General features: G+C 37.4%; 1 protein-coding gene across 1 annotated transcript in view; it reads left to right on the top strand.

Annotated features, from left to right (window-relative positions):
- Positions 1–11,122: 11,122 nt before the first annotated feature.
- LOC126176757 (regulation of nuclear pre-mRNA domain-containing protein 1A-like) overlaps positions 11,123–26,731 on the top strand; it is a 50,659-nt gene continuing 35,050 nt past the window's right edge. The window contains exon 1 of the mRNA XM_049923926.1: positions 11,123–11,359. Within this exon, the coding sequence (XP_049779883.1) occupies positions 11,212–11,359 (148 nt within the window). The 5' untranslated portion in view covers positions 11,123–11,211. The remainder of the gene's footprint in view (positions 11,360–26,731) is intronic.

Here is a 26,731-nt window from a genome sequence, read left to right as displayed (position 1 = left end):
TGATCATTATAATGACATATGAGAAATCAGAACTTGCATGGAAAGATTTATGTGTTCATTTTTCCCTCACTCTGTTCAAGAGTGTAATGGTAGAGAAACAATCTGGTTCGTAGGACCATCTGCAGTGCACTTTCGTGTGCATTGCAGAGCAGTCATGCAGAAGTAGACGTAGATGTTCATCTTTTAATCTCTTTTCAAGACGCTATCCATTACGTTCAACTGCTCTTAAACTCCTGAACCATCTCTGACAAAATTACAATGTCATTGGCAAACTGCAGAGTTTTTGTTTCTTCTCACTGAATTTTAATTCCAGTTCCAAATTCCTCCATGGTTTCCTTCACAGTTTGCTCAATATATGGACTGCCTAACATCGATGATAGGTTACCATCCTCTCTCACTACCTTCTCAGACATGACATGCCTTTCATGTCCTTCGGCTCATATGACAGAAGTCTGCTTCTGGACAAGTTGAATATATTCTTTTGGCTCTGTATTTTATTCCTGATATCTTTAAAATTTCAAAGAGCATAATCCAGCCCTCATTGTAAAAATCTTTCTATAATCTAAAAATGCTATAAATGTTGGTTTGTCTTTCTTCAACCTATTTTGTAAAATATGTCATAGAGTCAATATTGCCTTATATATTCCTACATTTATCTGGAACCCAAACTGATCTTTTGAAGATTGATGTCTACCAGTCTTTCCTTGCTTCTGTAAATAATTCGTGTCACTATTTTGCATCCATAGCCTATTAACTTGGTTCAGTAGTATTCACACCTGTCAGTACCTGCCCTCGTTGGAATTAGCATTATTATTATCTTCCTCAAGTCTTATGGCATTTCACCTGTACGTGTCTTGCATAACAGATGGTATAATTTTGTTATAGCTGGCTCTCCCAAAGATCTTGGTAATTCTGTGGAATTGTCATCTACTTAAGGAGCCTTGTTTTCATGGGGTCTTTCAATACTCTGTCAAATCCTTCCTACAGCATCATATCTATCATTTCATCTTCACCTACTTATTGCACTTTCTCTATAATACTGTCATCAAGTTTGATCCCCTTACACAGGTCCTTTATATATTCCTGCCACCCTTCAGTTATCAGTTCTTTGCTTAGAACTGGCTTCCTATCTGAATTGTTGTTATTCATACAGTTGCTTCTCTTTTCTCTAAAGGCCTCTCTGATTTCCACACGGGTGTCACCCTTCTTTTCCCTAAATATATATGCTTCTACATCCTTAAATTTATCCTCTAGCCATTCCTGCTTAGCCATCTTGAACTTCCTTTCAATGCCATTGTTTAGACGTTCCTCTTCCCTTTCGACTCCTTGATTTGCTATTTTGTTTTTTTTCCCTTTTGCTGATTAAGTTTAATATGCTCTGAGTCATCTAGGGATTTCTGGTAGGCCTTGTCTTTTTACCAAATTGGTCCTCTGCTGATTTCCCTGTGTCATCTCTCAGTATTATCCATTTGTTATCTATGGACTTCCTTACCCTTATATCAAAACAACATTGTCTACTGCTTCTCAACAAAATCTTGCAATTTCTTCCGTTTTTATCTAGAGTTTGTAACCAATAAGCTATGGTCAGAGTCAACATCTGCCCTGGGTACTGTCTTACAGTCTAAAATCTGGTTTCGATATCTTTGTCTTACCATTATATAATCAATATAATACCATCCAATGTCTCCACATCTCTTCCGTGTGTAAAACTTATTTCATGATTCCTTAAGTAATTGTTAGCCATTATTATATTATATTCTGTGCAAAATTCTACCAGGTGGCCTTTTCTTTCGTTCTCTTTCCCCATTCCATGTTTTTCCTTCTCTTCCTTCCTCTACTACCAAAATCTAGTAAATATCACAATAAAACATTCATCTCCCTTAACTAACCAAATAATTTTCTTTATTTCATCATACGAGCGTAAGTCAATTATTATCTGCAAAGTAGTTACAAAATTTTATAGTAATCAAACAGGAAACTTACAAACACATAATTTTTCGACATAGTCTCCTTGCATTTCAATGCACTTGGTCCATCGTTGTACAAGCTTCGTGATGCCCTCATAAAAGAAGATTCTTGGTTTAGCTGTGAGCCAGGAATACACCACTTCTTTCACTGCTTCATCAGAGGCAAATCGATGGCCTCTTAATGCCTGTTTGAGTGGACCAAACAAGTGATAGTCAGAAGGGGCAAGATCGGGACTATATGGAGGATGATCTAGTACTTCAAATTTGAGTTTCTGGAGCGTTTCGGCAGTGTGGGCAGCAGTATACGGATGGGCATTTTCGTGCAACAACATAACACCTGTTGACGTCAGTCCTCGGCGTTTGCTTTGACTTGCAGGCTTTAGCCTTGCAGTAAGCATCTCCTGTAACCTACACCGTTTATTGTTGTGTATAACAACAAATAAACAAAGCAAGCGTGATCAACGTAAAACGAGAGTACTACCAAAATAAACTAAAATATAACTAAATTGCGGATAATAATTGACTTACCCACGTACATATTTAACTGGAAGAATCCAGAAGGTTGAAATTAACAATGCAGATAGTCTACAAAAACCAACAGAGTCATCTAACTGTGTAGGTATCAAGAATTGTGTCCCACAGGGTTCAGTCTTGGGTCCCCTACAGTTCTTTTTATATACACTCCTGGAAATGGAAAAAAGAACACATTGACACCGGTGTGTCAGACCCACCATACTTGCTCCGGACACTGCGAGAGGGCTGTACAAGCAATGATCACACGCACGGCACAGCGGACACACCAGGAACCGCGATGTTGGCCGTTGAATGGCGCTAGCTGCGCAGCATTTGTGCACCGCCGCCGTCAGTGTCAGCCAGTTTGCCGTGGCATACGGAGCTCCATCGCAGTCTTTAACACTGGTAGCATGCCGCGACAGCGTGGACGTGAACCGTATGTGCAGTTGACGGACTTTGAGCGAGGGCGTATAGTGGGCATGCGGGAGGCCGGGTGGACGTACCGCCGAATTGCTCAACACGTGGGGCGTGAGGTCTCCACAGTACATCGATGTTGTCGCCAGTGGTCGGCGGAAGGTGCACGTACCCGTCGACCTGGGACCGGACCGCAGCGACGCACGGATGCACGCCAAGACCGTAGGATCCTACGCAGTGCCGTAGGGGACCGCACCGCCATTTCCCATCAAATTAGGGACACTGTTGCTCCTGGGGTATCGGCGAGGACCATTCGCAACCGTCTCCATGAAGCTGGGCTACGGTCCCGCACACCGTTAGGCCGTCTTCCGCTCACGCCCCAACATCGTGCAGCCCGCCTCCAGTGGTGTCGCGACAGGCGTGAATGGAGGGACGAATGGAGACGTGTCGTCTTCAGCGATGAGAGTCGCTTCTGCCTTGGTGCCAATGATGGTCGTATGCGTGCTTGGCGCCGTGCAGGTGAGCGCCACAATCAGGACTGCATACGACCGAGGCACACAGGGCCAGCCCCCGGCATCATGGTGTGGGGAGCGATCTCCTACACTGGCCGTACACCACTGGTGATCGTCGAGGGGACACTGAATAGTGCACGGTACATCCAAACCGTCATCGAACCCATCGTTCTACCATTCCTAGACCGGCAAGGGAACTTGCTGTTCCAACAGGACAATGCACGTGCGCATGTATCCCGTGCCACCCAACGTGCTCTAGAAGGTGTAAGTCAACTATCCTGGCCAGCAAGATCTCCGGATCTGTCCCCCATTGAGCATGTTTGGGACTGGATGAAGCGTCGTCTCACGCGGTCTGCACGTCCAGCACGAACGCTGGTCCAACTGAGGCGCCAGGTGGAAATGGCATGGCAAGCCGTTCCACAGGACTACATCCAGCATCTCTACGATCGTCTCCATGGGAGAATAGCAGCCTGCATTGCTGCGAAAGGTGGATATACACTGTACTAGTGCCGACATTGTGCATGCTCTGTTGCCTGTGTCTATGTGCCTGTGGTTCTGTCAGTGTGATCATGTGATGTATCTGACCCCAGGAATGTGTCAATAAAGTTTCCCCTTCCTGGGACAATGAATTCACGGTGTTCTTATTTCAATTTCCAGGAGTGTATATATATATATATATATATATATATATATATATATATATATATATATATATATATATTAATGACTTGCCACTCTATAGTCATGAAGATACAAAGCTAGTTCTTTTTGCTGATAATATAAGTATAGTAATCATACCCAACAAACAAGAATCGGCTGAGGAAATTGAAAATAACGTCTTTCAGAAAATTATTATGTGGCTCTCTGCAAATGGACTCTCACTAAATTTTGAGAAAACACAGTATATACAATTCTGTACAGTAAATGGCATAACACCTCTGATAAATATAGACTATGAGCAGAATTCTGTAGCTAAGGCAGACTATTCAAAATTTCTGGGTGTGTGCATTGATGAGAAATTGAATTGCAAGCAAGACACCGATGATCTGCTGAAATTGTTAAGGTCAGCTACTTACACTGTTAGAGTTATTGCAAAATTTGGTGAAAAGCATATCAGTAAATTAGCCTACTATGCCTATTTTCATTCACTGCTTTAATATGGCATCATATTTTGGTTAATTTATGATTAAGAGAAAAAGTATTCATTACACAAAAGCGTGTAAACAGAATAATGGCTGGAGCCCACCCAAGATCAGCTTGCAGACATTTATTTAAGGAACTCGGGATATTCACAGTACCTTCACAATACACATATTCACTTATGAAATTTGTTATTAATAATCCATCCCAATTAAAAAATAACAGCGAAGTGTATAGCTACAACACCAGAAAGAAAAATGAGCTTCACTATTCTGGTTTTTTGCCCTGGCACAGAAAGGGGTGAATTATGCTGCAACAAAAATCTTTGGTTATTTGCCAAATAGCATTAAAAGTCTGACAGATAGCCAACCAACATTTAAAAACAAATTAAAAGAATTTCTGAAGTTTTAGATATGAAGTAGTAACTGAAAAAAAAATATTTTGTGTAAAGAAAACATATGTTAATGTGACACGTTCCACGTCATTATGAAATGTCGCGTTCATGATCTATGGAGCAACTATTAATGTATGTATGTCTATATGCATTCAAGGAAAGTTAAAAACGTAGCATTTCAGGCACTTCTTCCATATGCTTCAACTATACAGATTCAATAACTAGATTCCTGTTCTACTTTTATAACACACGAATATTGCTATTATTTTACGATAATTACTGGTTGACTGATATGGACAATACTAATAGTGGGAAACAGCAGCTATGTTCGATAGCTGGGAGGTAACTTCTTTTATCAGAGCGTTTTGCAACACAGAAAATCGATGTTCCATCAAAAACAGAAAAAGCTGTTAATACAAAGAGTACACGTAAGTGGCATGGTTTCTCGATTTGGTTAAGTCTGCTATAGCACTGTCTGCTAAATAGACCGTTATGTTAATGTGCCTGATTTACATCAATAACACAGCGGAATTCACGAGGTACTGAAATTGAATGCATATTACTATTATTAATAAACATTATTGTTCACGAAAACAGAAAAATAATTGAATTGGATTGAATTGAATGAAATTTTATTGTCGTTTATCTATTACAGCAATTGACAAAGTCAAGTTACGTATACACAAGTTATACAGCATATATACATGGGTTGAAGATCAATATGTGACTATTGCTTTTCCATAAAATACAATATTTAAAATGAAATAATATGAAAACATTGCATCATAAATTACTCAGTTAAAGAAATTATGCTGCACTCTCCAAACCGATACCACCATGATATTTTACAGTCATAAAATTCCTGAAGTGAGTAGCAAGATTTGCAGCTAACCAACTGAATAATTTGTCTTTAAATAAATCGAATGGAGCTTCCACAATTCTAGTGGCAGTTTGTTAAATCTTCATACCAACCACTTCGCAGCTGTTCAGTGACCTGGATAATCTGTAGTAAGGTATGTCAAGATGGCTACTATTTCTGGCTCCATGAGAGTGTACATCTCTTCTACGCTGGTATTCTGATAAGTTGCTCTTTATATGCAGTAGGACAGTGTAAATATACATGTTTATAACAGTTAATATTTTTAAGTTGATAAACAGTGGCTTGCAGTGGGCCAGTTTATCACTGTTTGTGATAATTCGGATTACTTTTTTCTGAAGTACCAAAATGTCCTGAAGGTGTGAGCTATTTCCCCATATTAAAAGCCCATAAGATATAATGCTTTGAAAAAAAAGCAAAGTAGGCCGATCTCACATGGGCCGCAGGTATATGGTTTTTTTTAATTCCTTAATTTAATTCCTTAATTGACTCCCAAGTCAATTTACTATCTATAACAATACCTAAGAACTTAACACTATCCATGAAATCCTCTACTGGGAGATCTCTTAAACTAAATACAACCCTCTAAGTTTTACTCTCATTAAGCAGGAGCCCATTAGCTCGAAACCAGACTGATGCCTGCGACATTGTGTCATTTGCTACAGTTTGGAGCATATCCAGGTATGAGCTGATTTAGAAAAAAGTGGTATCATCTGCATAGAGAATGGAGTGAATATTTATATAAGATGGTAGATCGTTTGTCATTAGGATAAATAGTAGAGGTCCTAATATTGAGCCTTGTGGCACACCACACTTAACTTCAGCTAGCTGGGATCTTTGTTTAAGATACAAACAATTTTTTTATGGTTACGGAGGAAAGATTCGAAAATGTTGTCAACTTCACTGTTTGTGATTCCATAATAAAGTGGTTTGTTGAGGAGTGAAATACGTTCCACACAATCGACAGCTTTGCTAAGATCACAAAAGGTAGCCTGAGCAAATTTTTTTCCTTCATAAGCATTAAGAACTTTTTAAATCAGGGAGTCAGTGGCATGAACTGTAGATTCGCCCTTCCTAAAGCCAAATTGTACCATAGTAATAATGTTATTACATGTCAGATAATCACACAACTGGGAGTTGATGATGGATTCAAAACTTTAGACAAAATAGGTGTCAGAGATATTGGGTGGTAGCTAGATGGGCAATTTTTGTCTCCTGTCTTGTAAATGGGCACTACCCTGGATAATTTTAATACATGTGGGAATGCTCCTTCAATCAGACATCTGTTTGTACATTTAGTAAGAGAATATACTATGTGCCCAATTATCTTTTCTAACATATTACAAGAAATACCATATATATCTTCACTATCAGAGGCCCTAAAATTATTTACAATAGTTAAAACAACATCTGGTGTAACGTCTGTTAAAAGGAATTTATCTTTCAGGGCGTAGTCTACATTATGATATTTAATGAGATCAGATACAGTTTCTTGCGGCCTCTGAATGCTTTCCCTAATTAACAGATTGTATACAGTAGTTATTAAATTCATCTGCTGAAATTTCTACCTCAGCTTTCTGCTTGCTTTTTGGCACTGAATTTATTATAGTCCATGCTTTTTTGCATTTATTTTTTGATGACTCAATTCTGACTAGGTTATGTTGTTTTTTGGCCTCATTTAAAGCATACTGATATTCCTTTTGTGCTCTTGAGTACCTTTGTTTAGCCATATCAGTTTTCTGAAGTCTGTAAGAATCTCTATACAACAACAACCTCCTTTTCATATTGGCTAGTTGAGTGGTATACCATGGATTCTTATCCCTCTGCCTACTACTGTCACTTTTAATGTTAACTTTACATTTGTATTGCGGGCAGTTGGTCTTGAATATATTTAAGAAAGAATGAAAAAATCTAAAGAACAACGCATTGGCATAGGCCTGAGCGTTATTGTTATATATATGTGACCAGTCATAATTACTGAGTGAGACCATGAAATCAGACAATTTTTCTTGCGTTATTGGTCTTGTGATGATTATTTTAGGCTCTTTAAACTCCTTAAAGTCCATATTAGGCCAATCTGTACCTATTTTTACCCAAACTGAGTCATGGTCCGAGAAATCGAAGACAGCTACATCTGAAGACAGTAACTCTCTATTGAAATTTGTATGTATGTTGTCGAGGCAAGCAGACTGTCTTGTGGGTTTGCAGTTCGTAAAAATGAAGTTAAACTGTCATAACAGGTTTTTAAATTCATTTACAGTGTGCACATCTTTGTTTACATCAAATGTGGCATTTATGTCACCACCAATCACTATACTATATTCCTTCCACTGAGGACTAAGAAGGAAATTTAGTAAAGTCTCAAGTTTTTCTAAAAATATTAATGGACTTCCTTCTGTTGATCTATAAAGAGATACAATAGCAATTTTTAAATGATCCAGATATATGTGTGTCTTCAAAATGTATCTCACTGCACAGAAATTCTAGATCTAGTTCATTACTATAATTTATTAATCCTTTCTTAATGTAAATTGATACACCGCCATGAATATGCTGCACTCTGCTAAAGCTGTTTGCTAAGTGGAAATCGTCTAGTACATGAAAAGATATTTCATCTCCTTTACACCAGTGCTCACTTAAGCATAATGCATCATATAAGTTTCCATTTGCAAATTAGTTTAAAATTATGTGTTTTCCACTTATACTCTCAATATTGGGATAACCTATCTTGAAAGACAAAGTTGGTGCGTATTTTTTTTAAGGGGGAAGTCGGCATTACTGCTATATTTCTTCCTAGCGTTACCGACAGTTATTATATTCTTCTTCTCTTTAATCTGGTCGTCCAGTGTGAATCTGGGCAAACCTGTTAGTCTCGGCATTTCTTTGCTACCTTTTCCCTAAATCTAAGTGGTACTGACTCAGAGCTATGCCTAACTCATTGGCTACTTTTATGATCTCATTTCTCACATAGTTCTTTCCGAGTTGATTCAGATTGATACCCTGAGCAGTGTGGAATCTTGTACCTAAGTTAGTAATGTTTACTAAACATACATTTTTAAAGTATTTACAAATTTTCTTCATTTCTTCGTTTACTCTTCTCACTTCAACATTCACACAAGACCAGGGTGGAAGATCAAGCCGAAATGCTATTGAAAAGATGAGGATTTTCGTATTTTGTAGTTCCCGCAGTTTCTTCTTTAATGATAACAAGAAGTCTTTTCCTTCATTTCTCACTACGTCATTTGATCGAGCCAGAAAAACTGCCAGTTTCATAGCTTCTGCTGGTGAAGAACCTGCTACAACATCATTAAATTTTCCACTAGGTTTTATTGTGGCTGAGATATGGTGGCTTGAATTGTCCTCAACTATATCCCTTAATTTCCTTCCTTGACTGTCTGCATATAAATGTATTATTACAGGCCTAGGTCTGCAATTGCGGCTTGCTTTCTTGGGGTTTTCGGTTTCATTACTTCTATTGACAATTGACATAATATTTTTACTACACCCATTATTCACTTCACTTCTATTGCCAGTTGATGTAATATTGTTGCTACACCTATTACTCACTTCACTTTCATTAATCTTACTTGTGTTAAGCACCTTGACTTGTGAGTATACTTTAATGTCTTTTTCTTTGGCATCAACATGCTCAAGGACACTAAATCTGTTTTCCAAGGGTGGAAAGTTTACACAGTCTCTACCGCGTTTTGTGACAGCCTGCCATTGTCTTTGTAGGTGGTCTACTGGCCTACATTGATTCTTTGGTTCTGTGTACAGGACGCTAACCTCTTGGGAAATCTGTTTAATGAGTTCCTGATTGATTGCTGCATATTCCTTTATCAGTTGTTCGTTTTCTTTAGCCAGAGCTAGATTCTCTTTAACTGCCACTGATAAGATAGCTTGTAAAGTATTATAGCCAGTGTTTACCTCACGTTTATATTCCTCCATCAGCGCCATATTGTCCTTACTCTTCAGACAGACATTGCATCGCCATTCACTGTTTTCGTCTGGAAGATTGTCTTCTTCTGACTCTGCACATCGAAATTATAACCAAGCATCGCACTCATCACACAGAATTCCGTTTTTCACAGTTTTACTACACTTTAAGCACTTTACACTCATCAAAATTCTACTTTTCTTGGGAGCTAACCCAGTTGTAATCAACTACTTGCCGCCATCTTGCTTAGTCTCACCTGCCCGTCATATGCTCCAGTTTCTCATGTACAAGATTGACAAGAAGAAGTACGGCTTCCTCTGATAAGCAAGATCTGGATATAAATTCGGAATTGGGGTCGCTCTTTCTTTCCATACCTCATTTTCATGAACACTTCAGCCAAAACCTCGTCATCGCTGTCTGCATATCTGTCACTATATCTCTGCCAGCTTGAAAAGTTATACCCCGGTTATGCTCGCTAACCAGCAGAAATCCCCGGTTATGTTATCTCCAATTTATTCTCCTGCTAGGCGTCACTGCAGGTTCGTCAATGCCTCTCTCGCACTATTCGAGAATGGACCTTAACTGGCTGCTAACCGGAGATTGTACCATGAGTGATCAGTCAGGCGGGACATTACCTTACACACACACACACACACACACACACACACACACACACACACACACACACATATATATATATATATATATATATATATATATATATATATATATATGTGTGTGTGTGTGTGTGTGTGTGTGTGTGTGTGTGTGTGTGTGTGTGAGTAAGACAATGTCCCGACTGGCTATTAACTTTAAAAATTTTCATCACTTTAATACTCTCTTCTGAAATGTATGTAAAAAAAGTACATATGTGTAATTAAGGTCTACTATTTTTTGCATATTGGTCACATGCATACACTTGCACGTTGTCCATTTGTTGCACCGAGTGATAAATAACAGCTTAGATAGTGTGACTGCGAAATCTCCTTCTTTCTTCAAAGTATGCTTTCTTTATGTATACTATTACAGAATAGTTTTAAGTCTTCAAGTTAACTTTTACGGTATACCTTGCAGACATGAACCTTTAATTCGTATGCTTTTCATGCAGTGGAAAAAACCTGCACTTATGATTAGTCATTAATTATTCATTGTGTTCTATTGAAGCCATAAAGAAAGAGAACCTTCAGAAACATGGAACAAGCATAGGTGTACGTGTTCAGGTTTTGAATTTTGAAATTATTTTCGGCACTTGCTGTAACATTATAATTTGAAATACCAATGTCTCGTACGACAACGCCGTGCGGGTAGTGGAAGTTGTATTTTATCTGTGAGTTCTTGGCCAGTGGTTCAAAGATATGAAATAAGAAAACGAACATCACTATATAGTATATACATTGTGTTAGTGTGATTGGGTGTGTGGGTGATATAACTGTAGGAGTGAAGGAAGGTTCGATGTGATGGTATTTGATGAATCGGAGTTAGTAAAGAAGTTTGTCAATCTCAACGGCAAACAGCTAAGCATAGAAACCTTATCCAGATGGCTAATTCATCATCGAAAACATCATGCAAGTATTGTGCGCGTTTGGTTGTCATTCTTTGAGAAAGGTACGAATGACATTCAATTCAAGAAATAATTGATAATTGCTTTAGCGTTTAATTTTAATGTATTCAGCAGTTGGTGGTGGTATAACTTCTCTTGTTATGTGTATTTATTTCGTTGTAATGCATATTGTTCTTTGTTTTGGCTTGATTTTGGAATCAAAACAAATGAAGTTTTCCGTGAAGGCCTGGTTTCTCTCTTACATTGTCCACTGTCTTTTTTTTACTTTCGTTCTCGTTGCAGCCTAAAAAGTGAATTTAGGGTGCTTGCAATGAATGTCTTGCAATCATATTTATGACGTTACCTCAAGGTAAAACAACTAACTGATCAGGAGTTGAAAGGCCTTTGTTAGACTGAAGCACCACACACCAAAAACGAATGAAAATTACTAAATGATTAGGGTGACTTATATACCCCCTAAACATTATGATGAAAATTGCGTAATAGTTTTGACGTAAGTAGCAATTTTCGCAGAAATTTTGAATTTTCCCATTTTCTTTAGTCAGGTTCATAAATTTCGTATGACCAGTAGCCCACTAGCTTACAGAATTAACATAATTGTACCTGATCAGTAACTACAAAAGATTTTAAGATTAAAAAAATGACATTGCATTATAAAACTCTTACCACTCGTGAGTTAAAAGACAAATCTTGCAGCATCTGATCAAGAATTCACTTTAAAGTCTGTCTGTCAAGATGCCATTGTATATACAGTAGTACACAACTTATTTTAGAATTACATAAAGTTACATTAAAGGAACAGAAAGAATCTGATCTGCACTACAGGAAGAAACACAATGCAGTATAGCTTTGGTACTGGGGAATACATCTGTTATTAGAGTCTGCGATGAGAATTTACAAATTGGGCATACATTCTGTTGATCACTTACACATTTACCATACTCTTTGGCTGCTGTAATGATCGGTTTGAGAATTTATTTGTAGTCACAGTTTTTATAGTGTAAACTCTAATGGAGTGAAAATTATGTTAGCAAATTTAAGACATTTTTTAACTTAGAGTTCCTTTGTGTTTGATAGCCTTTTGCTGTTTATTATACAGCTTGACTTCTTGGTAAATTGCTTTTTTTTCTTAATTTTTTTCTTTCTATCCATGTAGACGCAAGCATTGTAGGCTACCTGGTTTAGTGAGCATGTATAGAGCCCAAAGCTACGCATTGCACAATTTTTTTCTGTGCAAAAACTGTAGTTTGTAAGATGTATTTGGTGGGACTGGCAAAATACCCCACATTTTAAATAGCTTTATGCTGTTGGCTCTTCTTCTTCTTCTTCTTCTTCTTCTTCTTCTTCTTCTTTTCAGTGGTTGCTTCCCAGAATGTTATTCCATAGCTAATGTTTTTAGGGAAGATCTATTACACACTGTAGTTAGTATTAATAGCACCAAACATGCTGTGAGGATTCTTTCTTACAAGTACGCAAACCTTAGAAGAGGAGTTATCCATGATCTAAGTTGCCTCATTCTGTATTTTGTCTTGTAGTATTAGCCTTTTTACTTATACAGAAGTTCCTGTTAATTTCTTTATATCATTACCTTGTTGTTTGCTGACAATTTCCAGACCAACTTATAGCCCTTGTGAGTTTTAAGTTATAACATTTCTAGTGACACACGAATAATTTTTATATTGCTATTGTTAGTAAAAATAGTGTCTTCTTGTGTGACCCTCTGAAGACGACCAGCACCTTCTGATGACGCCGTTTGATAATCAAAGATGGCCATGAGGAATATTAAGTACGAATTGTTGGCTTTGATCAGTGACTTAATGTTAATGGCTAGTGAGTGTGAAGCCAAAAAACCTGGTTGTGGTGACAGATTGATCTGTTGCTTAGCCTGTATGAAAAAATTGCCACTGAACACACATTTTAGTTATCGTGTTATTTATGATTGTTGTGGTCAAAATTAACTGCTAGTATCAAATATTCTTTTTTATACCTTAAAAAGGTGACTAAAGCATTTGTGTTTGTCATTAGTGCAAATCAGAAACTATGTTGGACCCAACACATTCCATTGAGGGAGTACTCTGGCAAGTAAATGGTTCTGAAGTGCAGCGTATGGTGTAAAATATGTCCTTTGTCAGATACAAAGTTATGGACAGCCAACCACTCAGCATACAATACTCAGACCAACTTGAGTGTTCAGTACCACTCATCAGTTTTGAGGTGTGATGTCATTTGCTTACAGTGTGAAGTTTGTAAGCATCCAAAGATTAAATATTGGCTATGATTGTCTTAGTAATTGGAGAAAATTGGTTGCAATTCATGTGTACTGTGAATTGTATTGCAGTTTTTGTTTATTTTGAAATGTAGATAAACATTTTTTATTTTTGGCAATGGAAGGCTTGTTTGTTATAATTCCTTTGAGCAATTGAATGAACATTATGTTGTGTTACAGTTGTGATAAGTATCCTTTCTTCTTTTTTTGCCCATATTCTGTTGTTTCTCATACTGTATACAATCTGTATAAGGCTTGTCTACTTGGTTATTTTAGTTGGGACCTTGCTGTGTAATTGTCTGCGTGAATCTTCAGTAGTTTGATGATGTAGAGTGAGATAGGGATGTTGATTCAACTATGGTATTAGATTTTTGCAAATGTTATGTCTCTTTGGGACTTCTGTAGATATAGTATGTGTGACAAAGATATGGAAAGGGCAAATGGTTACTTTCTACATAGAGGAGATATTGAGTTGCAGACAGGCACAATGAAAAAGAATGCCAGAAATATTTCAGCTTTCAAAGTCCTCCTCCAGGAGTAGAAAACTTTCACACATGGCCCCTGTCTCCAGGCACTAAGGCCTAATTCAGTTAATTGCGCGTCCTTACTGTTTGTGGTTTTAAGTTGGTTGGTGAAGTATCGCTTCATTACTGCTCATCTTTTTTTTCCCCTTTTGGGAATTTGGTGTCTGTTAAATTTGATTCCTGGTTTTGTTGCAGTTTTTGTTATGTAGGGTCGAGGCCCCAGTTATGGCCACATTAAGGGCAATTCGAGATACACCACATTTTTAGTATAGGAAGAAAGTATACGAATTACTTAAAAAAATTGTATCTATTGCTTCAAAGTCTACACATTACAACCATGTAAAAACAAATATTCTAAGTTATTTAACAAAAGCAGAAAAAAATATTGAAAAATAAATGGCGCATTTCCCCAGTTTTGGCCATGTTAACCCCACCTATGGCCAGTTGTTTCCCCACTTATGGCCACTTCATATTATAATAAAACTATGGCTAAAATAATTGTCAATCCATGTGCCAGAAAGTAATTTCTGCTTTATACAAGTATATAAGACAACAGACAACAAACATACATCAAATAGGTAAAAGGTACAGAAACTGAATGAACAGAAAAAAAAATTCGTTAGGCAAAGAATTGTCCCAGTAATTACTTAAATCAATTTCCACACAAGTTTATTTCTCACGAGTATCAATGGAACCAGGGAACTTCGTTTTTAATGAACGTCCTTCTTGCATCAAGACTGGATCTGGCAGTTTCCCTATAATATCTTCACCCGTTATAGTCGAAACATCATTTGCAATGTATTCGAAACAAGTTTTCTGAACATTAGAACTTTTTAGGCACTGAATTTCATATTCAGAGTCAGAAAGCACTTTCAAAATTACAGATACATACTTAAAAATTGCAGGTCTTGTTCTTCTATTTCCTGTTAAACTAAATTTTACCAAAATAAAGTCCCCTACTTTCAAATTCTCACTCGAAGATAGTTTCACATTTTCTGGTATTTCATCTTCATCTCCTTCTACATAGTCATCGAAACTGCTTCCATTGTCCGTCCATTCTCGTTCCTCGGAAGAACTTGTTGGCCTATCACTTAACTCTTGTCTGTTTCTTGTTTTCCCCTTTTTTACGTGTGAGAATGCCAAGTGCTGCTCTTTGAACTTTAATTCCTTCTCCTGCTTCTCTTTTTCCTTCAGTTCATGATATTCCACCCACTTGTCACTAGTCACAACAGTGGGTGTATGTTCTTTCTTTCTCTTTGTGCCTCGTTGTTTAGGTTCTGGCCAAGTGATGACACTTTCAAAAACTGTTGCTAATGATTTTGGTGGTGTCACTTGGATACACACTGAAGATGGACTATGGTTGGATATTGGAGTAACTGAATTATGTGAAATACTGTTGGGGGTTGTTGATATATCTGCAGGAATAAGACTGTTGGTGGGTGTTGCAGGAATATCTGAATTGCGTGTTGAAAATATGTCAATATTATCAACATTTTGATTAAGTCTGTCTGCGTTTTGTGAAACATTCTCTGTTTGATTATCTTCAGAGGGAGGCGCTATGCTATCTGTCAGAATGTCATCAGTGTTACCACTAGCACCATGCATTTCAACCTCATCAGCTATTTTTTTCCAGAACTTGAAAAGTAATAATGCTTCTTGATTTCCTTCCCACTCATGATTGCTTCTCTTGGTTGCTCTGAACTCATCTAGAAGAACAGGATCAATTTGCTTTTCTATGTATGAGAAATGTCTCTGAAGTTCCTCATTTGTCTGAACTGTGGTTGAGGCTGGTATACTACGAACAACTATCTTGCTGTAATCTACATTGTTCACATTAAATGGAAACAGACCAGTGGCCCTGAAACCAGCACGAATATTTGCCACCATTTTAGGTTCTGTAATAATTTGTGACAGAACAGAAGGTACATCAGATTTTGAAATTTCAGTGCCATGATTTTCAAAACGCCATTTCTGAACAATCTTCTTCCACATTTTTTTCATAGGTCCAAAGACAGCTACATCTAATGGTTGCAAGATGTGTGTAGAATTGGGATGGAGAGCAACTAGAATGATCTGATTTTCCCTACAATATCGGCTCAAATGAAGTGTCAAATGAGAGCAGTGCCCATCTAAAAATATTACTACAGACCGGAGAATTTCAGCTTCTTTCAAGAACGGATCAAATACATTTGTTATATACTCAAAAAAACTTTCACCTGTCATCCACCCATTTTCTGTTTTTCCAATGCCCCAGTTTGGAGGAGCTGCTTTCACCAATGATGCTGGAATCCTTGCATATTTGAACAGTGTTAAGGGAGGAGCAAATTTTCCAGCAGCATTCACTGCAAACAATGTAGTAACGTTATCTTTGTCAGAGTTACACGACTCTTCATAAACATGATGGCCACGAGGACCTATGATTAATTCCCCTTTAGGAGCCAGAAAAAAAGAAGTTTCATCCATATTAAAAATTCTATTTGGGTCATTTAACACATCCATATCATTTAAAGTGATGGATACTTCGTGAAACCAGTTTCTTATTTTCTCTTCTGTAACAGAACCTCTAGACCTATTGACATATTCTGCATGTTTTTGTGACAGAACCTTGTGCCTCTTAAGAAATCCATAATACCACTTTTTTCCAGGTCGATTGTTAGTAAATGTAGCCTTACAACTTTCCATATCTGCATTCTCAATAAGTTTGTGCACAGATGCACAGAGATTTTCTTTAGTAACTGGAAATCCCATGCTAGAACAGTCCAAAACCCAGTCCACCAATTTTTTTTTCAATTTGTTCTTCTAAGACAGAATGTGGACCACAGTGCCCTGTAGATTCTTTTGGAGATACACCAGAAATTTTGTTTCTTAATGTTGTCCTTGGAACTTTGTACAACTTGCTTGCAGTAGCAACCTTCATTCCCTCATCAATAGCCTTTAGAGCATCTTTAACTTTGCTGGGAGAATACTGAAACTTCTTATTCTTTGGTTGACTCATTTTTCCTATAAATAATGCACAAAGACTTAGTTAAAGAATGTTGCATATTTGAATAGTGCCTATTGCATATTTTGTATCTTACAAGCATAGGTAAATTAGTATGATATGCCAAGACAATACTAACAATGAGGTATATATTGATATAAAAATACCAAAAATATTTTAATAAACCTATTTAAATAAAATTAGCCTAGTGTAATGTAGGACAGAACACTAATATTGATGTTTTTGTATCAGTTTTTAGAAGTGGCCAAAACAGGATACATATATGTCTCCACTTATGGCCACATGCGTGGCCATAACACGGAACCAGGGCTAAATATGGATCTGTTAATGGCCACATACTTTTGATAACATGTTTTTAGGCTGAGCGATATAAAACTTAAAAGAAATGAAAATATAATGTCTTATCTTACCTCTGAACAGATTAAGTTTCTTCTGATGTTTTATTTAAACATGTAAAATACAAAAAAACAGATCATGTGTTGCTTAAAGAAAACTTCTGCAAAACCCAGCTTCTGCAACACTGATCATTTCACAAAATGGTGTCTCCAAACAAAAACAGACAAAAGAATTATTATGTAGACAAATGAAGAGAGCCTTTCACAAAGTTTATAATAATCTATAGTAGAACTGGCTGGTATTCCAGAGAAGCTTAAAAATTAACCTTTGACATCAAGGTGGCCATAAGTGGGGTAGTGGCCAAAACTAGAGCCTTCACCCTAAATTTTGGCAGTTGTATATCAGTATTGGCTTTTAAAATAGAACTATATACTGTAAGACAGTTGATGTTGTCATTATGGCCTGTTGTTAAATGTTCACAGTTTTTTGTTATGGATATCGATGTTGCATTTACCCTTTAGTTCTGCTGTCCAATTTAGGATTTTTGTATTCGTATCAGCATTTCAAGGTGAGTCCAACTGCTGCTACCAATACCAGATTATTTGCTCTTATTGTGGTTTCTTACTTTTTGAAACTACTGTTATAGTGTTTTTCTACTAATGTTGCATTTGGTTTATTTTACTGTTATGATTCTGCAGTTATGTCAGAGCTTTGCTTGTTCCTGGCTGAAACCATTATTTTCCTGCAGTTGCTCTGTTGTTTCAACATTTATTAAGAATTTATGTGTTTCTGAACTTGATGTTTATATTTTCACAACACAGAAATGTTCAAGGTTATTGGTTATTATTTCAAAATCACGTTTGTGTTGCATCTTGGAGCTAGATATGGCATCATCTGTCAAAGGCTACGTGTGGTACAGAATTCTGATTTATCCCAAGACTTTCACATATTCTGATCCAAAAGATGTTTCACTGTATACTGTGAGTCACTTGAAATTTGAAGGATCTGTACATAATTTTACAACTTTTAATTTTATTTGTGTGTTTACAATGTAAAATCCTAAGCCATTTATTTAGTACCCCCTACCTTCCCTGTGTTTAAAGCTTCTGTAGAAGTATTTCCTGATCAACTGTGTCAAATTCATTACTGAGGTATAGGAAAATACCTGTTCTATGATTAGATTAGATTCAGTTTCCATTCTATAGACCCAAAAATGTTAATGTTTTCATTTGACCAGGGCTTCTGAAACCCCTTTAATAAATTTTGCTACAGCAGCTTCTGTTACCTTTCCAGGCCTGAAACCAAACTGTTCTTTGTGCAAATAACCCATAAGTCTGCTTTCTGCAGTAGTTTCTGTTAGTTCTGAAGTGCTACTGAAACTGGTTTCTAACTCTGATTTCTGTATTACCTCCGGATCAACTGAAGTTTGCGGTACCATATGTCTGCTTCGACCCATGAAGTAACAGGGTTGTGTTGTGTGATACGGTAGTGCAGCAAATTTGAATTGGGTTGTTGGCACGTTTTAGAGTATACAATGATGTACTCCAGGGTAGGATGTTTGTTTCTAAATTGTTTGTGAGTGCTTTTAGTGACTCATTTAATTTCTTTTTTTCTGTTTGTGCGAATAATATTGGCAGAGTTTGTGGTGGTTTGTTAGTGAGCTATTTTGATGTTGGCAGTTATGGGCAATAGACTGATTTTCAGGTTTGGCTTTATTACTGAGGTGTGTTGTTTGATTGGAGAAGTAATTTGTTTTGTTAGTTATTGATAAAACAATTTGAAAGTTCAGAAGTAGGTCCCTGCATTCCTACAGTTATTCGTATTTGTGGGAAAGGTATGTTATTGATCAGTTAATGCATTTTGGACCAGGGTACAGTATATGTGGCATTGTCGGTGAGATAGCATACGGCATTCCCAAATTATGCAGTATATTGCAGAGAATCATCAAAGTTGCAGTAGTAATTTCCTTTATTACCTGATGGTTAGTTGTGAAAAAAGTCTTCACTATAGATGTGTACTACAATGAACATTCATGCAGCTGTCATACGTTATTGTATAGCTTATTGGATGGTTTGGTAATGAGCTAAAATGTTAGGAACTACAGTTCTTAACAAATGAAGGTGGTAGAGGGTAGGCTGATTCTGCACATGTACATTGTGCATTCTGACACCCAATGAGTGTTCAGTAGTGTTCTGAGCACTCTGCTGTGAATGTTGTATGGAATGTGAGCATTATACTTGATCATAAAGTTATTGAATGAACTTTTATTCTATTTGTTGCAAGTAGTCATGGGTGATTGTGGTAGTAGGCATCAAATTCTACACAAGCAAGTGAGAGACACAATTTGTGGGATACACACTTTAATGAAGCACAAAGTACTTGTATGCTGCAGCTATTGCTAGGAACCAGCAACAATGAAATCCCCATCCTTGTCCTGACTTGCGCAAATGCCATCGTTCATCACTCTGACTATAGTCATCACACCATAAAGGAAATTAATATTGCAAATTTGACAATTCTCTGCACTTTATTGCATAATTCGGTTAACCAGAATAGTTGCTGACATCATGCCTTCCTGAATGCAGGAAATAAATTTACTGTTCAGTCTGGAGGTGTTCCTGGTTTGAGAATTGTGGGCCTCCCATTGTAGGGATTATGTTGGTGTCATTTTTACTGTGCTAGATATAAGTGTTGGCTGATGGTTGACAAGTATGTTTTATTTTAGTATGTGTTAGTTAACACAGATGAATAAATAATAGAGTAAAACACATTTAGTACCATAACTATATTTGCACTTTCAGGTAAAACAATGAACATTTTATTACATACGCAAAACTCAGGACATACAGTAGCACCAGAGAGGTCTGTTATATTCCACGTGATGCACTTTGCCGCTGTTTCACATGAAATATATTGTTCACACAATTCCAACACCCCTCTTTGAACATATATTTTGTGGCTTGCTTTCACAAGATAAACCAAATAGTCCCACACTCTTTTCAAACTTATCTTTGTCCAAGTGTTTCGTCAGGTCAGCCAACTTTTCTTCTGTGCACAGGTATTCCACGGCGATGTTCTGTCACTCTGTGGTCCCGAATAAAATGGTGCCTTATATCAATATGTCTTGTTGCACTGGTGACATTTTTAGCTAGGTTAATGGGTCCTTTATTGTCACAGAACATCGTTATGGGTTCCACTATTAAATTGGGTTCTATTTCACATATTAATGTTATTAGCTACAATGCGTCCTGTGTTGTGTAAGACAGTGCCATATACTCGGCCTCTATGGTACTCGATGCCAAAGTTTTTTGCTTTTGACAGGACCATGAAATGAGGCCTCCCACTAATTTTATGCAGCAGCCAGCAGTGGAGTTCTTATCACCCAATTCACTCCCCCAATCTGCATCACAATAGCCTTCTAGTTTTTCATTTCCTTCTGTATGGTATCTTAATTCATTGAAGTTCCTCATAGGTATTGGAATATTCTTTTCACAGCTTTCCAGTGCTTTTCCTTTGGGTCTCTGCAATATCTGCTCACTGCATTAGCAGCAAAAGCAGTGTCAGGTCGTGACATTTAAGACAAATATAACAGACTCCCTACTGCTTCTAAATATGCAACATTCGTGTCACATTCCACATCTGTCTCATTTATATGTAACTTCTCTCATACTTCCATTGGAGTAATTATCGGTTTACAGTCACTCATGCCAAATTTCTATAATATTTTTTTCTGTGTATGATGATTTATTTATTCTCAGTTCTTGTCTCTCTTCATCCTTAGTAATCTGCATACCTAAATAATGTTTAACTTCCCCCAAATCAAGCACCTTAAACTTGGTTTGCAGCTGTTTCTTAAAAATTCTCATTTGACTTTAGTTTTGAGTCAGAATAAAGAAGTCGTCCACCCATATTGCCATTATTGTTATCATCACTTCTTTCACTTTTGTAGTATATACTGGGATCAGCCTTAGATTGCTTCATATTTATTGGAGTTTTATGTAGATATTGATTCCAGCAATGTCCACTCTGTTTAAGTCCATAAATACTTTTTTGCAAATGCCAAATCTTTTCCCTTTCCAACCTGGCTTTCATAGCTTCTCATGGTGGAATGACATATATCTCCTCCTCCAATTTCTCATTTAAATATGCCATTTTTACATTCATGTGGTGAATTGTTAAATTTAGTTTTGCTGTCAAGGCTAAAAGATATCTCGGTGATGCATACTTGACTATGGGTGAAAAAGTTTCTTTCTAATCTACCCCTTGTTTTTGCAAATATCCTTTTATTACAAATCGTGATTTATATCTTGGTGATGAATTTTCAAAGCTCTTTAAAGTGAATACCTATCTTGCCTGTAATGGCTTCTTATATGCTGGTAAATTTACCCATTCAAAGGTTTCATTCTGAGATTGATTCCAGTTCTCTCTCCATCGCTTCTATTCCAGTTCTCTCTCCATCACTTCTTTCCATTCTTGAGAGTTCAGGCCGCTCATTTCTTCTTCTTCTTCTTCTTCTTCTTCTTCTTCTTCTTCTTCTTCTTCTGCTGGCTCATCATTAAGACTGGGCTGCATACATTTCAAAATCCAGATTTTCTTTTGGTTTTGGTATGCGAACGCCTTAAATTGTTCTCTTCATTTTGTTCGTTCTCAGACTCATTGTCATCATAGTCTCCATTTGCCTTTGACTGTCCTCTTCCTGTTCTTCACTTTCTTTTCATATAAGTTTTCACTCTAGGAACTAGGTGCAGTTAACTTAGTACTCTTGCCCTCTTCAGAGTCCTTTCTCTTTTCAACGAATACTACATCTCTGCTTGTAACAATCCTTTTATTCACTGGATGAATTAATCGGCAGCCCTTTGAATTCTCATTATAGCCTACAGAAATACACTTTGCAGCTTTCGGGTCCCATTTTCCTCTTAGCTGTTTTGGAATGTGCGCCATTGCATCAAACCCAAAAACCCTTATATTGCTTAGGTCAGGTTTCCTTCTTACCCATATCTCATAGGGGGTTTTATTCCTTAATGCTTCTGTTGGTGATATATTGTTCAAATATAAGGCCATTGATACCGCCTCTGCCCAAAAATCTTTTGATAATCCAGCATCAGTTATCGTGCTCCTTGCTTTTTCGACAATGGTCCTATTAGCCCTCTCAGCAACCCTGTTTTGAGATGGGCTGTACCTTATGGTTGTTTGATGCCTGATTCCCATTTTTGGCAGAAGTGTCTTTAATTTCTGGTTAATATATTCTCTCCCATTATCAGACCTGATGATCTTAATCTCCTTTCCCATCCACCTGTCGACCATATTTAAATATTCCTCAAAAATGTCACTCACTTGGTTTTTGGAACCAAGAAAATAAACATGAGTATATCGTGAGTAATCATCGATAAACATAAGAAAATATGGCTCCCACCTATGGATTCGCACTCCATTGGGCCTCGTGCATCTGTGTGGATAACTGTAAGACATCTGTAGATTTACTTTTACTAGTCTTGAAAGGTAGTCTCGCTTGTTTACTGTTATGCATATCTCACAAGGGTCCTTGGTTACACTATAATTCTGTATTCCCTTCACCATATCCATCATTAAAGACCTACTCTTTCTATTTAGGTGTCAAAGTCTGTGGTCCCATACAAAACCTTTCACCGAGTATACTGAATGACTAACATTTCTATGCTTACTGTCAATAGTATCCAATTTTAAAATACCCCTTTCATTACTTGCTGTAGTTAGAACTTCACCATTTTTGTTGATTACTCTTGCTCTGTGCATGTCAAAAATGACGGTTTCCCTTCTTGACAATTTTACCTACAGACAGTAGGTTAGTCGTAACATTTTTTACATAATGAACATCATGCGCTGTAACCATATCGGGGTCGCCATTTACACTTACATGTAGGTCTAGTTTCTCAGCCAAATGACATTCAAGCTTGCTGCCATCAACAGTAGATATTTCCATGTGAGTCTTACCTTTAACATCATAAAGAAGTGATTTGTCTTTAACTATATGCACAGATGCACCTGAGTCTAAAATCCATTCCAGTTGATGATTACCCACATCTCATGATAGTGCCTTACCTTTATTATTGGTCCCTCCCTCTGGGCTGTCAGCAACATACCTCTTTAGCTGAGTGTCTGATTTTGGGTTTACTTTTTCTCTGCACCAAGATGCAATATGCCCGTTCTTCTGACATCTATAACACCTCGCTGATTTCTTTTCTTTTTTAATAAAGAGCAGATGCAGTTTCTTTCTCCAATACATGACAGCTTGAAGTACTTTTTACATCCTGTAGGATTTTCACTTTAACACTGTCACCCATGATTGGTATACCTGAGCTTCCCTGCCTCCTAATCATAGGTGCATACCTTTCGGGCAGTCCTGCCAACAGTAGTGTCCCTACCCATTCATTAGCAATCTCAAACCCAATGTTTCTCAGTCGGTTCAATGTGGCTATTATTTTGTTGACATATTCGTCTGCACTCTTGCATTTGTCCAGCTGAGTGGTAATTAACTCGCGTAATAATCCTACTTTCCTTGTAAGACCTCCATCCTCAAATACATTTCATAATTTGTCCCAGACTTCCTTCGCTGTTGCAGTTTTTTCAATGTGAACATAATTCACTGGGTCAAATAGTAATATCAACTTTGATTCTGCTTTCCTATCCTTACTTAAATAATTCTGATCTGAGGATTTCATTGTCCCATCCACCACATCCCATAGGTCGCTTAAACGTAAATACAATTCTACTGCAAATTTCCATGTTGCATAGTTTTCATGACCCATAAGTCTTTCAATCTGAGGAATTTGTGCCACACTCATTTTAATCGTAACTTTGATCTTCCTTGACGAAAAGAATAATACCAAAGAATAATACAGAAGAGTTGCATTCGTCTTGTCAGAAAAAGTCGTACTTCACCCAAGTGCACTACTTGGAACTTTTCCAATACTTTCTCATTACTGTATTATGTATATACTTATTCCAAATGCATCGCTGGGCCCATAACCTGTTACTCGACACAGGTGAATAAGTAATAGTGAGTAAAACACATTTAGTGCCAGTAACTATATTTGCAATTCCAGGTAAAATACATTGAACACAACAACCAAGAAACATTTTATTACATACGTAAAACTCTGTGTGTACAATAGCACCAGAGAGGTATATTATATCCCACACAATGCACTTTGCTGCCGTTTCACACGAAGTATATTGTTCACACATTTCCAACAGTATGTGTGGTACGGGTATTTGTGCATAATGTGCGTTCCTTGAGTATCAGAATTGGCATTAATTCAGTTGTCTTTATTATTTTTGGGGTTGTATTGTTATGTTGGATTGTTATTGGTAGGTATCGTGGAATTTCTTTTATCTAAATTGGTCATGCTACTTGGGCAAGTTTTGATTTTGTAGTGTCGGAAACTTTGTTTTAGCTATATAGGTCAAGTGAAATTCCCTGTAAACTTTCAGGTTTTGGGGCAGTGTACGGGTTTGTGTTATTGTGGACTTAATAATCACCACATAGGTCAAGTGAAGTTTCTGACGCGTTTATGTTCAGTATTTTCTATTGTGGTTTTGTTGATTGGTGAAGATTTAGTTTGCTCAATTTTTGTGTTAATAACAAAGACATATCAAAACAAATACTAAGTCTGTAGTATGCTTACTTTGTTCTCATTCAGAACTCGCTGATTCCTGCCGTTGCCCCATTAGTTATTATTATTTTGTGTCTGTTCATATGAGTGATAAGTGACTTCATGGTCGATACTTGATAAAAGCTTGAAATAGGGGCATCACACGGTATTGCAATCTTCGGTTATGCCCTTTGTCACATCTACAGCTTAAAAAAACCAACATAAAATTAAATCTCCAGCCATAAACAGAACGCGACACTAATAATTCCAAACCCAAAGACGAATCTATTGCTCATAATTGCCAGTATAAAAATAACTCAACAACAAACTGTCACAAACTCTATCAATATTATTATCACAGACAGCACTCAAGGAGTCCTACACAGAGGTGATCAAAGTTGTGGGATAGTTATGTGCACATGTACAGGTGGTGATGGTATCGTGTGCACAAGGTATAAAACGGCAGTGCATTGGCAGAGCTGTCATTTGTACTCAGGCGATTCATGTGAAAAGGCATCAGACATGATGATGACCACATGACAGGAATTAACAGGCTTTGAATGCGGAATGGTGATTGCCCCTAGACACGTGTGATACTCCATCTGGAAATCAGTGAGGAATTCAGTGTTCCAAGGTATACAATGTCAAGAGTGTGCTGAGACTGCCAAATTTCAGGCATTACCTCTCACCATGGGCAATGCAGTGGCTGGTGGCCTTCACTTAGTCACTGGGAGCAGCGGCATTTGTGTAAAGATGTCAGTGTTGACAGACAAGCAGTACTGTGTGAAGTAACTGCAGAATTCAATATGGGACACTACAGCAAATTTATTCTTTAGGACAGCATGGTGAAATTTGGCTTAGTGGGCTATGGCAGCAGACAATAAATGTGAGTGCCTTTGCTAACAGCACGACTTCACCTGCATTGCCTCTCCTTGGCTTGTGAACATATTGGTTGCAACACACACGACTGGGAGGCCATGGCCTAGTCAGATGAGTTCAGATTTCAGTTGGTAAGAGCTGATGGTAGGTTTAGTGTGTGATGCAGACACCACTAAGCCATGGACCCAGATTGTCAATAAAGCACTGTGAAAGCTGGTGGTTGCTCCTTATTGGTGTGGGCTTGCACATACATGGAATGGACTGGGTCCTCTGGTCCAGCTGACCCAACTATTGACTGGAAATCGCTATGTTTGCCTACTTGGAGACGATTTCCATCCATTCATGGATTTTGTGTTCCAAAATAATGGTGCAATATTTATGGATGACATTATGCCATGTCACAAGGCCGTTATTGTTCACAATTGCAGAAAAATCTGTAAGATTTAAAATGTAAGAGTTAGAAATGCCGAACGGCAAGACCAATACACACCACAAAAAATCGTGGAAATTTAATGAAAGGCAGTATAAGCAACATCAGACGACCTGTCCGCAGTACCACGAAATCTAAACTGGCTCAAGTTCTTAATATCAAAAAGCTAACCTCACCAATGTAGGTAAAGCAAACCCCGCGATATCTACCAATCACAATTCAACATAATTATCAACAATTAACAACACAACCCACAAATTTACAAAAAATGTATTAACACTGATTTTGATAGACAAGAAAGCCACAATGATGCACATCACACACATACTATAATAGAAAATAAATAAAA

This window comes from Schistocerca cancellata, chromosome 3, assembly GCF_023864275.1.
Source record: "Schistocerca cancellata isolate TAMUIC-IGC-003103 chromosome 3, iqSchCanc2.1, whole genome shotgun sequence".
Taxonomy (NCBI): Eukaryota; Metazoa; Arthropoda; class Insecta; order Orthoptera; family Acrididae; genus Schistocerca; species Schistocerca cancellata.
Note: the sequence above shows the minus strand (reverse complement) of the source record. Positions and strands in the feature narration are given on the sequence as shown.